The 16,959-nt window shown below is 43.2% G+C and overlaps 1 protein-coding gene across 4 annotated transcripts in view; it reads left to right on the top strand.

The window, feature by feature from the left end:
* RACGAP1 (Rac GTPase activating protein 1) overlaps positions 1-16,959 on the top strand; it is a 38,734-nt gene that overhangs the window by 9,649 nt on the left and 12,126 nt on the right. For all 4 annotated transcript variants that reach the window (XM_084837145.1, XM_084837146.1, XM_084837144.1 and 1 more), the window contains 6 exons: positions 3,916-4,015; positions 5,241-5,443; positions 12,249-12,379; positions 14,955-15,024; positions 15,484-15,537; positions 16,354-16,431. In XM_084837145.1, the coding sequence (XP_084693271.1) occupies positions 3,931-4,015; positions 5,241-5,443; positions 12,249-12,379; positions 14,955-15,024; positions 15,484-15,537; positions 16,354-16,431 (621 nt within the window). In that variant the 5' untranslated portion in view covers positions 3,916-3,930. The remainder of the gene's footprint in view (positions 1-3,915; positions 4,016-5,240; positions 5,444-12,248; positions 12,380-14,954; positions 15,025-15,483; positions 15,538-16,353; positions 16,432-16,959) is intronic.

Genomic DNA, 16,959 nt, shown 5'->3' with positions numbered 1-16,959 from the left:
CTATTTAGCTGTACCCCATTTTCCTTCAAGACTCTGTGCTTATACCCCTTCCCGCTTACTAAAGTCTTATGCCAGCACAAAGGTGATGGCTCTGATAATACTTAAGGATGCATTATAAGAAGTCATTAGTGGGTCCCACTTTGCTTCTCAAGAGTCCCCGAGCTTCTTCTGAGTTGTGGTGCAACAGATGATTGCAAAGACCTTGACATACCTTGCTTTTTGGCAAGGGGCAATACAGATAAAACCACAAGCAGAGCAGTTGCTCCCACTGATGTTTTCTTATATTAAAACATTAATGAATACATTACGTTTCTTTTTTGTGGTTATACTTTTTGTAATGATAAATATAATCATTTGCATATACTTTAAATGTTGGTACAAAACTATTGATTTGGGTCTATAGTTGCCCTGAAAAATCAGTTCTTTGAACTGCTTTTTACACACTTGGAGAAAAGTTTATGCTTACAAAGCTATATTTCTTCTGTACCTTGTTCTAAAATTCCTGAAAGTACAACTGGTATTTTAAGAGTGCAATCCTATGCATGTTTAGACAGAAAAAAGACCTACAACAATGGCTGGCTGGGGGATGCTGGGAGTTGTAGGACTTTTTTCTGTCGAAACATGAATAGGATTGCGCCCTAATTTTTTATAAAGTTTATATCTTGTCCTTCCTCCAAGGGGCTTAGTTCTCTGCTTCCCTTTATCCTCACAGTAGCCCTGTGAGTAGGTTATAGTGACCTGTGAGAGAGTGATTTACCAAAGATCACCCAGTGAGATTCATGGCTGAGATCTAGATCTCCCCAGTTCTAGTCCAACACTCCAAGCACTGTTCACTGCTGGCTCTTTTTTATTCAGTTCAGGAGCTGCTTGTCAGAAATTGCAACTTGTTCTTCTGGTATCCCATGAGTAGGCCACAGCATATATGGCAAACTCAGTGGATATTTTTCTTCTTCATGAATATTGCTGCTAATTGCAGGGGTGGGGGCAGTAAACATGGAGGAGAAAAATGGCCAAAGAGCTTTTGTAGAATCTGAATTTTTCCATACGGAATAAATAGTAAAGCATGCTTGCTCAGAGTACTTCTTTGTATAATACACTTAAAATGTTTTGCTCTGGCCTTCTAGCTGTGAAGGTGATGTGTTGTCTGCAATAGATGCCAAGAATGTGGTACATTGTAAGCATCAGCCTCTGCTTGGTGGTAATTTATTAGCCATAGTTCCCATACACATTTTCAGCAGTTTACGTGGACTGAAGAAGCAATTTCTGCACTGCTGAACTAGCAATTTCTTCCTTAATCACCACTATGATGTCACTGACTCTTTTTGCTGGGAAATGTGCTGACCATGTCATGGATTTTTAAAAGCCACTTTCAACAGGAACAGTAGCTTATGAAAATAAAATTTTAAACCCAAGCCTGTCTAGTTCCAAAAATACACCTTTTATATAGAGTGTTGAATGTTATGCTAATTTTAGGCTTGACTTAAATGTGAGTGATTTTAATCAATGAAAGGAAAAGTCAAGTTAAATCCTTGATTTAAATCAACTTTCCCATTTTGTTGTCATCTTTTTTGTTCTTTTTCGGAACAAGCACATTTGCTAGCTGGTTGTTTCAACAGTTAAAACATATTGATTCTTTCAGCGATGGAATGGAGGAAGCAGGAAAGGGTTAACTGCTCTGGCAAAGCCAAAAATACAAACAAGCTTGTTCCTGGAAAGAAGAACTCCCTCAGTCTTTGCTCTGCCCTCCACAGAAGTGCAGGGTTAAGGCTGAGCTTTGAGGCTAAGTTTGGGTACAGGCCTTTTAAAGTGCCCCCCCCTTTCTCTTTTCCTGTCACCATCATTTCTTAGCCAAGGATGACCAGGACCATCAAACCTTCAGCAGCCAAGGAGCCTATTCCAAGCCCCCTGTGCTTCCTCCCCTCACAGCTGTTGCTTAAGAAAACTTGTTTTTTTTAGAGGACATCCATGCCTTGGGAAGCAGATGTCTGGCCTGAGCCAGGTTGCTACCTGGCAAAGAACGGACCATTTGTCAGCTGACCATCTTGGCTTTCTTGCGTCCCCATAACTGTGCTCACACAGTGTTCCAAAAAAGGAAGATGGCTCCAGTCAGCATCTGTTTCATCTGGTCCTCTTCTGGGGAATGAGCCAGCAGTCAGTCTGTTTGCAACAGAGGGCAATACAGAAGTATATTGGTTATTCTTGAGATACTATAAACCCAAGGTGGAAACCATTGATGCTCTGTCAATCCAGTGGCCTCCAGTTCTTCTGTATGCTCTTCTTCTCATTGTGGGGACACTGTGCAAGGTCAGAGCACACTGTGCTTGAGTGCTGATGGTGATCCCCTACTGGCCCAAGAAACCCTGTTTTTTTGATCGCATGGATCTCAATGTGGGGAAGCCCTGGAGAATCCTGAGCCACCTGGACTTGCTTTCACAAGGTCTGATTGTTCACGCCCACAATGGCTGCATACAGCTGTGTGCCTGGAGATTGAGTAGAAGCAAGTCCTAGATTCAGGGCTTCCACTAGAAGTCGTTCAAACCATCTTAGTCTCATGTCAAACTTCAACTAACAAAATCTATGAGATGATGTGGAATATTTTCCAGAGATGGTGTAAGACAGTTTTCTCCAACCTTGCACCTTTCAGGTGTGTTGGACTACAATTTCCATCATCCTCAACCAGCAGGGAGGGCACCAGGTTAGGGAACGCTGGTACAGACAGTATCAGTTAACCCCTCTAGGGCTCAGGTTCTGGGCATTCTCGCCTTTTTGCAGGCTGGTCTGAATCAGTGTCTAGCTCCCAGTACCCTAAAGAGACAGGATGCAGCCATTGGGATGGTTTTGAACATCCATGGAGAGGTTTCTCTCTTAAGCCATTGCATATTAAGAGTTTCCTGCAAGGCGCCTCTCTCATCTCCTCCCCTGTTCACAGTTTTCATTCTTGGGACTTACCTTTGATCCATAAGGATCTAGCAGAGCCTTTATTTGAGCCTGTCAGTTCCACACACACATAGCCCTCCCCCCCAGGAACTTCAGCCAGGAGGATGCGAGAGCCTGGAGCCCTGTTAGTGTGAGAGAAGCTCTGCTCATTCTTCGACGAGCTGGTACCTCAACCTGGCCCTAGTTTAATCCCCAAAGTCAACACTGTCTTCCACTGAATGCAGGTATAGCACTCCCCAATTTCTACCCCAATCTCTCGCAGCCAGGGAAGGAAAACTGGCATAAGCCTGATGTGTGTTGAATTTGTGAGTCTACCTCAAACACAGAAAACGAGATGCTCTGATGCCCTTTGTGTGTTATATACAAGGAGGGCACCCAGGTGAGAAAAGTCACAAGGGCTGCAACAGCAAGTGTGTCAGGGAATGCATTACTTTGGCATATGCATCTAATCCTGTTCTCCGCCTTCTAGCATCATGACACATTCAGTTCTTGGTGCAACAGCATTTGCTACCCTTCATACCAACGCTCTTTTAGAAAACATACGTCGGGAAGTTTGCCTCGCCAAGGTATCTTTTGCAACACGTTTTATAAGGAATGCTTCAGCTCACCAGTCCAGGGATACTACAGTTGGACATTCCTTTCCTGCCTTCTCCACTCCCCTGCTGACTGAGAAAGAAAAGTTGGACATGCCATATTCTTCTGGTCGGTGAGAAGCGGAGCAGGCAGGCCCACCCATGCCGAGTATGACTGTACAGTTGTGGGAGATTTGTGTGTACACTGCATTTGTGTAGTACCCCCACATCCTTCTTCACATTTTATATGTGGAATGTGTAAATTGATACAGTGGCTGTTTTATTCAGCTATCAGTTTGCCTGCAAATGGCAGCAGCTGCAGTGTGGTGTTTATTCTTGAGTTTCAGACTTGATCTTGCAGGTAGGAATTGCTATATCTAACAGACTACTCTCTGAATTATTTCAGTTTCTTAGCACACTGATGGAGACAACAATGCTGAATATACGGAATCTCTTTGACCAACTCATGCGCCAAGCAGAAATTCTAAATGAAGGCAATGAATACCGTAAGTTGTCACCTTTTGTGGACACTGTGCAGGTGACTAATGTGATACGGATTTTTGTTTATCCCTAATGTTTGAAGGTGTCTTTCTGCTCTGTGATTCAAAGACTTGGTGGGAGTGAGCTTTTTCAAATTCCTTAGATCACCCAGTTAATATAATATGTGTTAACTGATTCTGGAAGCTGGATTATTGAAATAGATGCCTTTCCTTCTGTAGAACACTGATCTGCATACCAGCTAGCCAGGTTTGTACAATGTGGTTTCTAGGCAACAGTGCAGAACATGTGCTTAAAACATTAAGGTTCCAGTGGTTACTTTATTCTGTCTATTGCCTGAGGGGCATGATGTTACATTGCCATGTACCCTTGCAGGTCTCAAAGAGCCCAAGGGAAGTCTGTGCCATGTCACAGAGTAACGACATCTTACTTAATGGGGCTGGGGCTGGGGCTGGGGGAGGACACTGGCTGGAGGCAGGTTTGTCCAATCTTGTGTAGATGTAGATTTGCAGGGTGGAATGTTTATATTCCCTTTAGGGCAGTGTTAAGAAGTTAAAGGAAATTGGCTTTTTCCTTTCAAATCAATATTTGTATAATTATCTAGCTGAATAGAGTTGCTGGCCCAGACATCTATAATACTAATCTACATCTACTGAAGCATATTACAGCAGTTACATTTAAATTTTGCTGCTGAATGTCTTTCTAGTGTGTTAATCTGTGGCCATAAAATAATCTATTCTCAAGTTAATTATAACTGGAGTTCCATTCTCGGCTATGACAATTGTCAGCAAGTTCATATTTTTATTTAAATTGCCTTAGTCACACGCTTGTCTTCTAACACACTGTGTCATTGGTCTTTCTTAACATGGTATCAGTCTGAGTAACCCAACAGAAATCCTTGATTTGGATAATGGGGGATACTGGCCTGATTCATGTTTATAGTTCTCTTGTAACACAATCCTATGCATGTTCACTCAAAAGTAAATCCCACTGTATTCAGTTGGACTTAATGCCAGATAAGTGTACATAGAATTGTAGCCACAGGGTAAACTCTTGAGTCCAGGCTTTCCTTCTGAACCATGTTCTCAATAACTAGGTTGGCCAACACTTGTGTATTGTTGCTATCTTTTCATCGTGATACATTCCTATTGAAATAATATTTAAGGAGGAAATGCTGAAGGTTATTAGGGCGGTACTCCATTATAAATGGATTACAATTCATGTTATTCCTAGAATTTATCCAGCTGGCCAAGAACTTTGAGGAGTTCAGGAGAAAGTGGCAGAAAATGGATCATGAGGTGGCCAGGTACAAAGACCTTCTGATGAAAACAGAAACTGAGCGTAGTGCTCTGGATGTGAAGCTGAAACATGCCCGAAACCAGGTGGATGTGGAGATCAAACGAAGACAGCGTGCTGAAGCAGACTGTGAAAAGCTGGTGTGTATAACATTACTTAAAGTTTTCTTAACAAAGTAGAGCAGCAGGCTTAGAATAAAAAGAGCTTCTGTGAAATCCCTTCTGCCAGCGTGACATTGGATGCTACCCTCTGCTGCTTCCAGGATTGCATTTTTTCCAGCCCTTGGGGACAAAATATTGTTTCCTATAAAAATGTGATTTTTTTTTCCTCAGCTAATAGTTCCATTGCTATTTAGAGGGATGTGACTGACTGCTATGAGCACCTATTGTACGACAAATGATGCCTCCCACTCGCTTCCCACCCGGTGCTCAGCCTGGAAGCAGAAACAGGGCTAGACTGAAGGCAGAGGAGAGAAGCCATTTGACAGCTTAACCATGGGCATGGGAGTCTTCATAGGTTGCACTAAAACCTTAGCTTGACTTATTTATTCATTTATTTATTAGATTTATTAGCTGCCCATCTGGCTGGCTACCCAGTCACTGTAGGCGGCGTACAATACAAATAACAACATAAAATACAACAAAATTTACATAATCAACTGAACAAAACAACATTGCTATTAAAAAAAACCCTAACCCACCCCAAATGCCTGCCTGAACAGCCAGGTTTTCAAAGCCTGGCAGAAGCTCATCAAAGAAGGGGCATGGCGGAGGTCACTAGGGAGGGAATTCCACAGAGGGGGGCCATCACAGAAAAGACCCTCTCCCTAGTCCTCAGCAGCCTAGATGTCCTGGCTGATGGGACAGACAGAAGGCCTTCTAATGCCAATCTTGTTAAGCAGCTTCCTTGGTATTGTTGGAGGCGCATCTTAAGATAGACCAGGCTGGCACCATATAGGGTTTTAAAGGTCAATGCCAACACCTTGAATTGGGCCTGGAAAACAACTGGTAACTAGTACAACTCCAGCACTGGAGTGGTGTGGTCTCACCAATGGCTGCCTTTTATCAGGCAGGCTGCCATCTTCTGCACCAGCTGCAACTTCCAAACTTTCTTCAAGAGTAACCCCACATAGAGCGCATTACAATAGGCTAGGTGAGGAGGACAGGGCATGAACTACTGAGGGGAGCAGATGGATTGGGGGGTAGGGCCACAGCCGCCATATGAGATGGAGTTGGTACAGCGCCACGCAGCTCACAGCTGACACCTGAGCCTCCATGGACAGCTGGGAGTCTAAAATGACCTCCAGGCTGCAGACCTGGTCATTCAAGGGCAACCGCACCCCATTGAACGCCAGGTCAACATCCTCCAACCTCCCCTGCTCTCCCACCAAAAGTACTTCAGTTTTGTCGGGGTTCAGTTTCAATTTAAGGAGCGCCTCCAGCAGCACCAGACAGGCCGCTTAACAAGATCAGCCTCGGATGGCCTTCTCTCTGTCCCATCAGCCAGGACAGCTAGACTGGTGGGGACGAGGGAGAGGGCCTTTTCTGTGGTGGCCCCCACTCTGTGGAACTCCCTCCCTAGGGAACTCCGTCATGCCCCCTCTTTAATGAGCTTCCATCGTGCATTAAAAACGTGGTTGTTCAGGCAGGCATTTGGGGTGGGTTAGGGTATTTTAGAAATGTTTTTATTATAGAATTTTATTGTTTTAAACTGTTTTATTGTATGTTGTACATCACCCAGAGTGGCTGGGTGACCAGCCAGATGGGCGATTAATAAATTTAATAATTAATAAATAAATAAACAAACAAACAAACTTAGTCCTTCCCATCTGACTCCAGACACTTGGACAGGGTTTTTACAGCCACCCTTGGTGAGAATTTAAATGAGAGGTAGAGTTGCGTGTCATCTGCATATTGGTGACACTGCACCCCAAACCTCCTGATGATAGCCCCCAGCTGCTTCACATACATGTTAAGTAACATTGGGGAGAGAATCGAACCGTGTGGCACCCTGCAAGTGAGCAGCCAAGCATCTGAAGTCTCCTCCCCCATAGCTGCCCTCTGATACCTGCCAGAGAGGAAGGAACAGAACCACCGTAATACGGTGTCCCCTATGTCCAACCCCTCCAGGCAGTCCAGGGGGATAACGTGGTTGATGGTATCAAAAGCCGCTGAGAGATCAAGGAGAACAAGGAAAGAGCGTTCACCCCTATCCAGAGCCCTCCTCATATCATCCACCAAGGCGACCAAGGCCATTTCTGTCCCATGCCCAGGCCTGAAGCCCGACTGAAATGGATCCAGATAATCAGCTTCTTCCAGGTGTGCCTGCAACTGCAACGCCACCATCCGCTCAATCACCTTGCCCCAAAATGGCAGATTCGAGACGAGGTGAAAGTTGTTCAAGTCTTGGGAATCCAAGGAGGGCTTCTTTAACACTGCCTCCTTGAGGGCTGATGGCATCACTCCCTCCTCAAGGGAGGCATTCACCACCGCCATGATCCCCTCCCAGAGTCTCCCTGCAGCTCATAATGAGCCAAGATGGGCAAGGATCGAGTAAGCAGGTGGTCGGCCTTAAAGATGAAAGCACCTTGTCCACTTTCTCAGAAGGAAGAAGCTGGAACTGATCCCACACAACCGGTCTGCCACTGGCCGCCCCTCGTTCACTAACTGTATCCACAGCGCACAGAATAGCACTCCTGATCCGGTCGTTTTTATCTGCAAAGTGCTTTGCAAACTCATCACAGGAGGCCTTAAAATGCTCCATCGGTTCTGGAACAACTGGTTCTGACCAGGAAACAGCCTCCTGGGACAGCACTCTGCAGACGCAATAGAGGCAGCAAAAAAATTCTTTTTTTTTTGCTCTTATTGCCACGTGGTAGGCTGAAACTACAGCTCTAACCTGTGTCCTATCGTCTTCAGAGCAAGATTTCTGCCACTGGTGCTCTAGCCATCTTACCTCCCACTTCAGAGCTCGCAACCATGGGGTGAACCGTGGTGCAGTCTGAGCTCTGTTTAGGGGGAGAGAGTGTCTCGGAGTCACCCAGTCTAATGCCCCAGCTATTGCAGCATTCCATCCATCCATCAGGGTCTCAACCAAGCGGCTGTTTGCGTGCTCCAAAGAATCTCCAAGCGTGGTCAGGAATCCATTTGGATCCGTAAGACGCCTGGGGCGGATCAACTTAATGTGTCCTCCACCCCTGCAGAGGGGTTGTGAAACCGAGAAGTCCAACCCTACGAGGTAGTGATCTGAGCATGACAAGGGTGGGGGGTGGATATACCCCCGATTTCCAGATCACTCCCTGCCTCTCCGGAAACAAACACAAGGTCTAACGTATAACTGGCTACATGGGTGGGCCCAGTTGGAATAGGGTACAGCTCCCAGGAAGTCATGGTCTCTGTGAAGTCCTGAGGCATCCCCACGAGGATGGCCCCCGAATGTACATTGAAGTCCCCCAACACCAACAAGTTAGGGGACTGCACATGCACATCAGAGACCACCTCAAGCACCTTGGCCAGGGAGTCTGTTGTGCAGCAAGGTGGGCGGTGCACAAACAGAATCCCCAGACTGCCCTTCAGACCTAACCTCCAGTACATGCAATCAGCCACCCTGATCTCCCGGAGGGGGAGTCTGGTGAGGACCAAGGACTCCCATTAGATAACAGCCACTCCCCCTCCCTGGCCCCCAGTCCTCGGCTGCTGCGCATATGAAAATCCCGCCAGGCAAATGGCTGCAAGAGTGGGAGCAGTGGCCTCATCTAGCCAGGTCTCCGTAATACATGCCAGGTCCACACCCTCATCCAGGATCATGTCATGGATGAGAGACGTTTTAGGGGTAACGGACCTGGCATTACACAGCAACAGACAAAGGCCAGAGGATGGAGTCACGCATCCCCCAGCCCTCCTTTGGCTCTTGACAGGCGCGGAACAGGGGAGAGATATTATGCATCTCTCCCCTGTTCCCCTTCCCTGGCATGGCCTGCCACTAGTGCTCTGCCAGCATCTGCTGCTCAGCCTTGTTATATTCTGGCCCCCAGAACCCCCTCCACTGCCTCCGCCAGGTGGACACCTATCAAGTGGGCACCCCACCCCTAAAATCACAATCACAACCCCATAAGCCCACCACCTACCAACAATTTTTAAATGTCACAACCCAGACCCTCTGCTCCCTTGTGGCTCCCCTGAGTGGTTCACCCAAGTTATATGCCTTTTGCGGTCGACCGAAAGCTGTGTGCTCTTTCTAGCAGGGAGGGATGGAGCGAGCTCCCTGCAACTCTTCCTGCTCTGGCCAGTGTATAGAACCAGGTTGGTCTCCCCACTGTGATGATGTTCTTCCTGGGAGGCAGGAGGTGCAGCCCACCAGTGGCACTCGGTTCTCCAGCTGATGGATGAGGCCAGAGTCTGCAGTCCCAAGGAACTGTCAGTTGTTGCTGAGGCTCCCATCCATTTCATATGGCCTGAACTATGGACTTTGAATTGGAACCTGTGAGACTATTCCACAAAGGCAAACATGATAGGGCAAACATGCAAATAATTATTTAGAAATGGTCACTTGTACTCTCCATTGCTTCTCACTATGCTTCTTCCATTTTCTTCATTCTGTGTTCTTCCCTCCATTGCTGCTCTGTGTTCACAGTAGAGTTGCAAAATTTCCGGAAATTTTGAAGCTATGGGGGAAAAAACTGTCATTGTCCCTGTTTTTTTGTAGGAAAATATGCAATACTTCTTTTTTAGTACACTGCATATCTAAAGTCACTTCATTACTTTCGGAACATAAAATGTATTGTGTATAACTTGGTTTGCTCATGAAATTGTCATTAAAGTTAAAAACTTTTAAAAGTAAACACAATAAGTTTGTAATTATTATCTAAATAAACTATGCTTTTAAATTTAATATACCAAACATGATAAATGTATGAGCAGACCAAGTTATACATAATACATTTTCAGTTCCTATTGTATGTCTGACCAGAGGGAACTTCAGCAAGTAGTCCCTGAAATATATGAATCATCCTAGAAGCCAAAAGAAGCAGGAAGAGCTGGAAGCAGACGAAGATTGATGTACCTGTTTGTGAGGAATTGGTTGGGATGGGGTTTAGGAAAATCTGGCCTGGAGGAAATGTTATTGAGAACTTATTTTAGCTGGGGGAAGAGTCTTGTACCAACTGGGGATGGTAACAAATCATATTTAATGTAAGAACCTTTAAGCAATTGCAAAATTATTGGAGGAATGACATTTTATTCCCTTTGTGAATAATTCCCCTTAATAAATACCTTGTTCATTTGGAAAGGTGGTCTGTAGTGGTGCTGTCAATCCCATGCCTACAGCATGCGAATTCCCCAGGCTGCTGAGTTTCTTTTAGCTATAAAGGGTTTATTTTGGTTGAGTTTATTTACAGCTGAGGCAGCATTTGCTAAAGATCTAATTGGGAACTTTATTCAAAACTGGCAGTGAGTTCCATAGACACAGGCCTCAAAGGTTTTGTTTTAGTTTAAAGAAACATAGGTAGAATAACACACATTCCATTGCATATTGTGGTAGTAGTGGGATAATCAACGGTGTTTCTTTCATGTGGGTTTTAGAACTGCTACTGCATCTAACCAGAACAAGCCCACAAACACATGACTATAGAACAAAACCCAAACGGTCAAGAATGCACACAGATTATGATATGGTGGCTCTAGTCACATGTTGGGAAACTGAGCATGACCTGGAGTATCCCTAAAAGTCTATCAGTAAAAGATATATTAGATTAGTAGTTTTAATAAAGGATGGAAGAAATAGCTATGCTGGGAATCTTACAGAGAGGATTAAAAAAACATCCCCATGGCTTCAAAATGTCTAGACATTTTGCATCTCTAGTCTTTCTGTACAAGCCTTCCTATTGCATAGTTTTTAGAAATCATGTGTGGGAGTAAAGGCTGGGTAGCAATATATGGACACCTTGTCTTAAACATTTTATTCATTCTAAAAAACAATACTTCACATAACTAGCAATAAGTAGTACCCCTCCTTTGCGTGGGGGCCCTTCCTTATTGGCGGACACAAGCCTGCTTGGCATGTTCGAGCAGTGGATATTAGCATTGTTTTGCTAGGTGTTAAAAAACCAGTTCCTTTGTTTCTGCTGAAGTAGATTTGGGTCAAAGGTCTCTTCAGCAGTAAAGGATTCTCAGTGCAAGCATAGGTGGGGCATTAGGACATTACTTTTGGATTTGCTTTGGGATGGGTTGCTCTTTAACATCCTGGTATTATGAATCTGAGGCAAGAAAACAAGTACTTTGTGAATTTATGTTCCCTTCAAAGTCAGAAGAGCGATCTGAGCCACATATTGTAGCTGAGTGACTTCTTGCTTGCTTAGTTAGGACACGGGCTCAGATTAGGGAGGTTTCTATCTCCGGTTCAGTTCACTCTCTTGAGGTGCAGTCTCAGTTCATCTGCCTGTCCACTGTTCTGTTTTTTTCCCAATTGTTCTGTTTCATTGGTTGCTATGTATCAGTGGGCTTTGATACAAATCTGGGGAATGAAGCCAAGCTTAAACTGTGCCTCCTCTAACCTAAAGGAGACATTGTGGTGTTTACTGCCTCCTTCTGCATTGCTTTTTTTGGCCTACAATGAATTTACAAGTTCTGGGTTTTTTTGCCAGGCTAATATGGTGGAAACTATTGTAATTTGCACATAAAATTGGTAAGATACCAGCAAATTGCTTTATGGCTCAAAGAAATCTGGAGTACCTTATCTTTACAATGGGTAGCAATTTGATCCAGCATGATCTCTTTGCTGCTGCTTTAAACTAAGCTGATGCTATCACTTGAAAGACAGGTGTGCATCTCTTTATATACATTAATATGTTGGTAATGTAGCAGTGTTCCTCAGAAGGCTATGTATATTATGGGCTGTCTGTCTCATAAATGTAAACCAAGTCTACTTTTGATGTTTTCAAACCTGTAGGAGCGACAGATCCAGTTGATCAGAGAGCTTCTGATGTGTGATTCATCAGGCAGTATTCAACTGAGTGAAGAACAGAAATCTGCACTGGCTTTCCTAAACAGGCCTCAAGCTTCCATTGGTGGGAACAAAAGGTAGATTAGTCAGATATTACCCTGATCTAGGGCTATTTCTTAGGTGGCTTGGGTTGCAATGATGATAGATGGCCAACTTGACTTCCTTTCATTGGCTAGGGAACATTTTTCCAGCCACTTGGAAGCCTTGCTCAGGGTCAGAAAGGTAAAGATTTGGGAATGTATTCACAGGAGGTAGTAATTTTAAGATTTCACTCTTGATGGTCCTAAGACCATTTTAGTGTGGCTCAGATTAATTGCATCTAAAATCTAGTCTTTCTTACTCAACGCTTTCAAGAATTGTGTGACATGAGTTTAATGGTTCCTTTAAACTTCATGGTGACTTGGCACTCTAAAGTCTTGGCACTCACAGTATGAAGAACTCCCAGTACTGCTTGCTTAGATGCTAATTTTCAGGATACCAGGGCTCTGAGAATTGCTCTGTATGGCTGTAAGAAAGAGAGGTATAAAACAGTGTTCCTTTGCCAAGAACACTTTTTTTGCTTGTAGAATTATTACAGGTCATACCTACAATCCTATCTCCTGTAAAAAAGATTATCCTCTGATGTAGCAGTGCTAACCTGAATGACAATAACTGCCTCTGCATCAGTAACACACTTAAAGGTGGAAATGCTAGTTCAGAAATACCTTTTTCAGGAAACTGATCTAGTTCCAAGCAGCAGTCATGTATTTTTTTTGTCTGGCAAAGAGTTATTTGAGCTGAATCCAGCTTTAGTGCATCGTGGGAGGGCTTCTTTTGTAGTATTAAGCATAGATTTCTGCTCTGTGCATCAGTAGTCAATGAAGTTTAACAGGAACTGGAAGGAGCGGTTGAGGAAGACACTCATTTAGAACAGCACTTCAGTCAGTATTTATGCTTTACACTGAAAATAACGGTGTAGGTCACACTGAGAATGCTGCATTGAGTTGCAGCCAGACAGGCACTCGCATCTAACAGCAATAGATTTGAAAAGAGATTGTATTTGAAAAGATACTGAATCTTTGACGAGCTTCCCATAATGATGGAATGATGAAATAATGCAATGTAAATTGAACAGTCCTCATTATGCAGACCCAAATGATGTTGAAGGAGATTAGGAAGAGTCATGCTGAATTTTGGTACTTGTACTAAGTATTTCTGCTGTCTCCCTTTCTATAGAAGTAAAGGAGAATGCATATAGTTAAGCCTTGTCTGAGAGGCTGCCCCCCCCCCCAACCCCTATTCTGCAGCAGGAAAGCAATGTCTTACCAAAATAATTATTTCTCTGAGATTCAGGTTTTTGAACAACTTGTTCTTTAGGGCAAAGTTTAGAATGATGGAAGTTAAAAAGAAGGGGAATGGTGGTGATGGAAAGGTAAAAACATCTATGTAAAAAGGGTAAGGGAACCAGTAATATCAATAATTGGCAGCTATTCTGAAAGTCCAACCCAAAGCTCCAGCTTAATTTATGAATCTTCAATGACAAATCCTACATGTTAGAAAATCTTATTTCTATGATTATTAGAACCATCATTTTAGCTGCAAGCTGGGATTCTCAGAATTCCAAATTCTGCAACAGACACATCAATTTCCCATATGAGCAGAATACGCATAGCTCTGCATATACCCCAGCTGTGTGCACATATACGATATACCAAAAGAACCCAGATTCTGCAAACAGAATAGTTTGAACCAGATTTTCCTAACCTGGGGGCCAATAGATGTGTTTTGTTTACAGTTCCCACCATCCCCTGCCACTGTGGCCCTGCTGGGTGAGGATAATGGGAGTTATTGTCCAAATCATCTGGACACCACCAAATTGGGAAAGGCCGGATTACACCAATAAGCACATCTCTCTTTGCCTTACAATTCCCTCCAGGAGCCAGTTTTAGCAAGGATTGGGGGAATGGAAAAAAGAAAGGATATAGCAGTTGGAGATAATGTGCTATTAACAAAATCTATGTCTCATTGATTTCTATGGGAGTATTAGAAACATAGAGCCTCGTGTGGTGCAGAGTGGTAGATGGCAGTGTTGCAACCGAAACTCTTCCCATGACCTGAGTACAATCCCAGTGGAAGCCGAGTCTCGGGTAGCCGGCTCAGGTCAACTCAGCCCTCCATCCTTCCGAGGTCGGTAAAATGAGTACCCAGCTTGCTGGGGGAAAGGTAGTCACGACTGGGGAAGGCAATGGCAAACCACCTCGCTATACTCTGCCATGAAAACGCCAGCGAAAGTGGCGTCCCTCTAGGAGTCAGCAATGACCCGGTGCTTGCACAGGAGGAACCTTTTATTAGAAACATGCTCAGCTTTCTGCTGTTGAAACCAGTGGGAATTAAAGGTTCTTAAGGCTGGCTGTTCACACCCTTGCTGCTTATAAAAATGAACCCTGCATTCCAAGTTCTTCTGTGCCAGGCATCAAATCTTATGTTTGTATTGCAAAGTTGCATTTGTATAGAATGCATACAATTCTGTATACGTTCTTTCTAGTAGGTTCTGCTTGGGTTCAAAAGCTAAGTAATTGGGTTAGTAATCATAAAGCCCTGATAAAGGTGAAGTCTGGAACTGTGAATGTTATGTGCATATGTGTGATTTTTAAATATTATTTTTATATTTAGACTGTCAACAATAGATGAATCTGGGTCAAATTTATCCGACATCAGTTTTGACAAGACCGATGAATCACTGGTAATGTAACTCTGATCTGACTTCAGTTATTGTGCTATCTTAGAATGATGTGAAAATATGGCCCTGTGTAAGGAGAGATGTGCTGATAATGTGAATTGTTCTTAATCTGACTACACTTCAGTATTAATCTTTTGGTCCCAAATTCTATTGTATATGGTCTAGCAGGTCATGAGATTCATAGTTTTAGTAATGTAAATGGATGATAAAAGAATGAACAAATATCACATTCATGTTTGCTGTCTGCATGATGCTAACGTTCCATTGGCTCTACCGCAGACCAAGTATGTGGTTTTGCTGAAATTATACTAGTTTCTTTATGACAGATATGCCTTGTGTTTTAAATACTATGTGTCATTAGGTGGGTGGGGTTGGTGTTAGGAACGTACACTTCTTTTCATTACTTAGGATTGATCAACATGTCAGCATCAAGTTCTAATCAAGTTCTTTTCTCATCTCCAGGATTGGGATTCCACATTGGTAAAGACTGTCAGGTTGAAGAAAAGAGAGAAAAGGGTATGTATATTCTTTCCCCTTTACTAGCTTGTATGGTCTTATGTAAAGTGAGGGTTTCACGCATGATTGAATTAGTGTCTGTATGCATTTTTCAATCATCAAGGTATCAAGTCATTGAGTCATCACAGTATCAAGTGGACAGTAGTTGTACATGGTCAAACTAGCAAATATTTTCCACACTCATTGAGTAATGTACACTTTAAAGTGTTCATTAATATACATGTCTTTTTCTTTAGTGGGGGTAGATTTTCCAGTGAGGAACTTTTGCTTGCCTTATGCCAATAGTACAAGTAACCTGTCAAGCTGGTATTATCTAGAGAGCCACTTAAATTTCAAGGTGTGTTTCATCTAAGCTGCTTGTTTCAAATCTGGAATTTTGTTCAAATATTTAGTACATTGCACCAGGGCTTTGAGACTGAACAGATTCATGACATCTGAGATGGAATTTACAATTTGCACATTGGTTTGGCTTACAGTTAATAGCACAGCTGAAATTTTGAATTGTGTTTCACATATACTAAAAGGGCAGGGAGAAATTCTAAGTTTAGAGGTATTCCTTTTTCCATCTGTTCCCACTTAATTTTCTTCACTTTCATCTGGTTGTCTTTCATAAGACACACAAGAAACAGGAAAGAACCCTTTATAAAACGGCTGCACTACAAATGCAACTAGACTTCAAGAGTATCACATCCCTTGTAAATACAAAGATGTGACAGAATTTAGCATCTGAGCTCTCAGATAGAATTTATGTTCTCTTTTCCCAGGAATGCTGTAATGTTTTGACTTAAACACATATTGCAAATATTTTCTGTACAGCGCTCGTCCAGGCAGTTTATAGAAGGCCCACCTGGTCCTTTAAAGAAAACGCGTTCCATTGGCTCTACCGCAGACCAAGTATGTGGTTTTGCTGAAATTATACTAGTTTCTTTATGACAGATGTGCCTTGTGTTTTAAATACTATGTGCCATTAGGTGGGTGGGGTTGGTGTTAGGAACGTACACTTCTTTTCATTACTTAGGATTGATCAACATGTCAACATTTATCAAAAGGAGGGCACTGTTAAAGTAGATGACTGCTTCTCCATACCCAAGCTCTAAAAGGTGTAGAAATGCTGTTTGCTGTGATCATATGGGAATTTCCCTCTTGGTGCAAATGTGGAAATTCATTGTATAACAGGTATCAGCACAGTTAACATCCCTGTGCCTATAAACTTTGTGGCAAGTTTTGTGTGAACTTCTCATGAACTTGCAGTTCAAGCCTTTCATATAAGGCCCTATGGAAGTGCAAATATCTGATACTGCAGTGATCCCTTCGCAACTTAAATTATAATTTGTTCTAATGCATCCCGTTTTCCTGTAGAAAAGTTCAGAGTGCCTTATGTGAAGCACCCGGTGGTCCCCCATCCAGACATAACCCATAACT

This window comes from Heloderma suspectum, chromosome 2, assembly GCF_057233095.1.
Source record: "Heloderma suspectum isolate Gila_16-S chromosome 2, 16-S_ref, whole genome shotgun sequence".
NCBI lineage: Eukaryota > Metazoa > Chordata > Lepidosauria > Squamata > Helodermatidae > Heloderma > Heloderma suspectum.
This window is presented reverse-complemented; position numbering and strand designations above follow the sequence as displayed.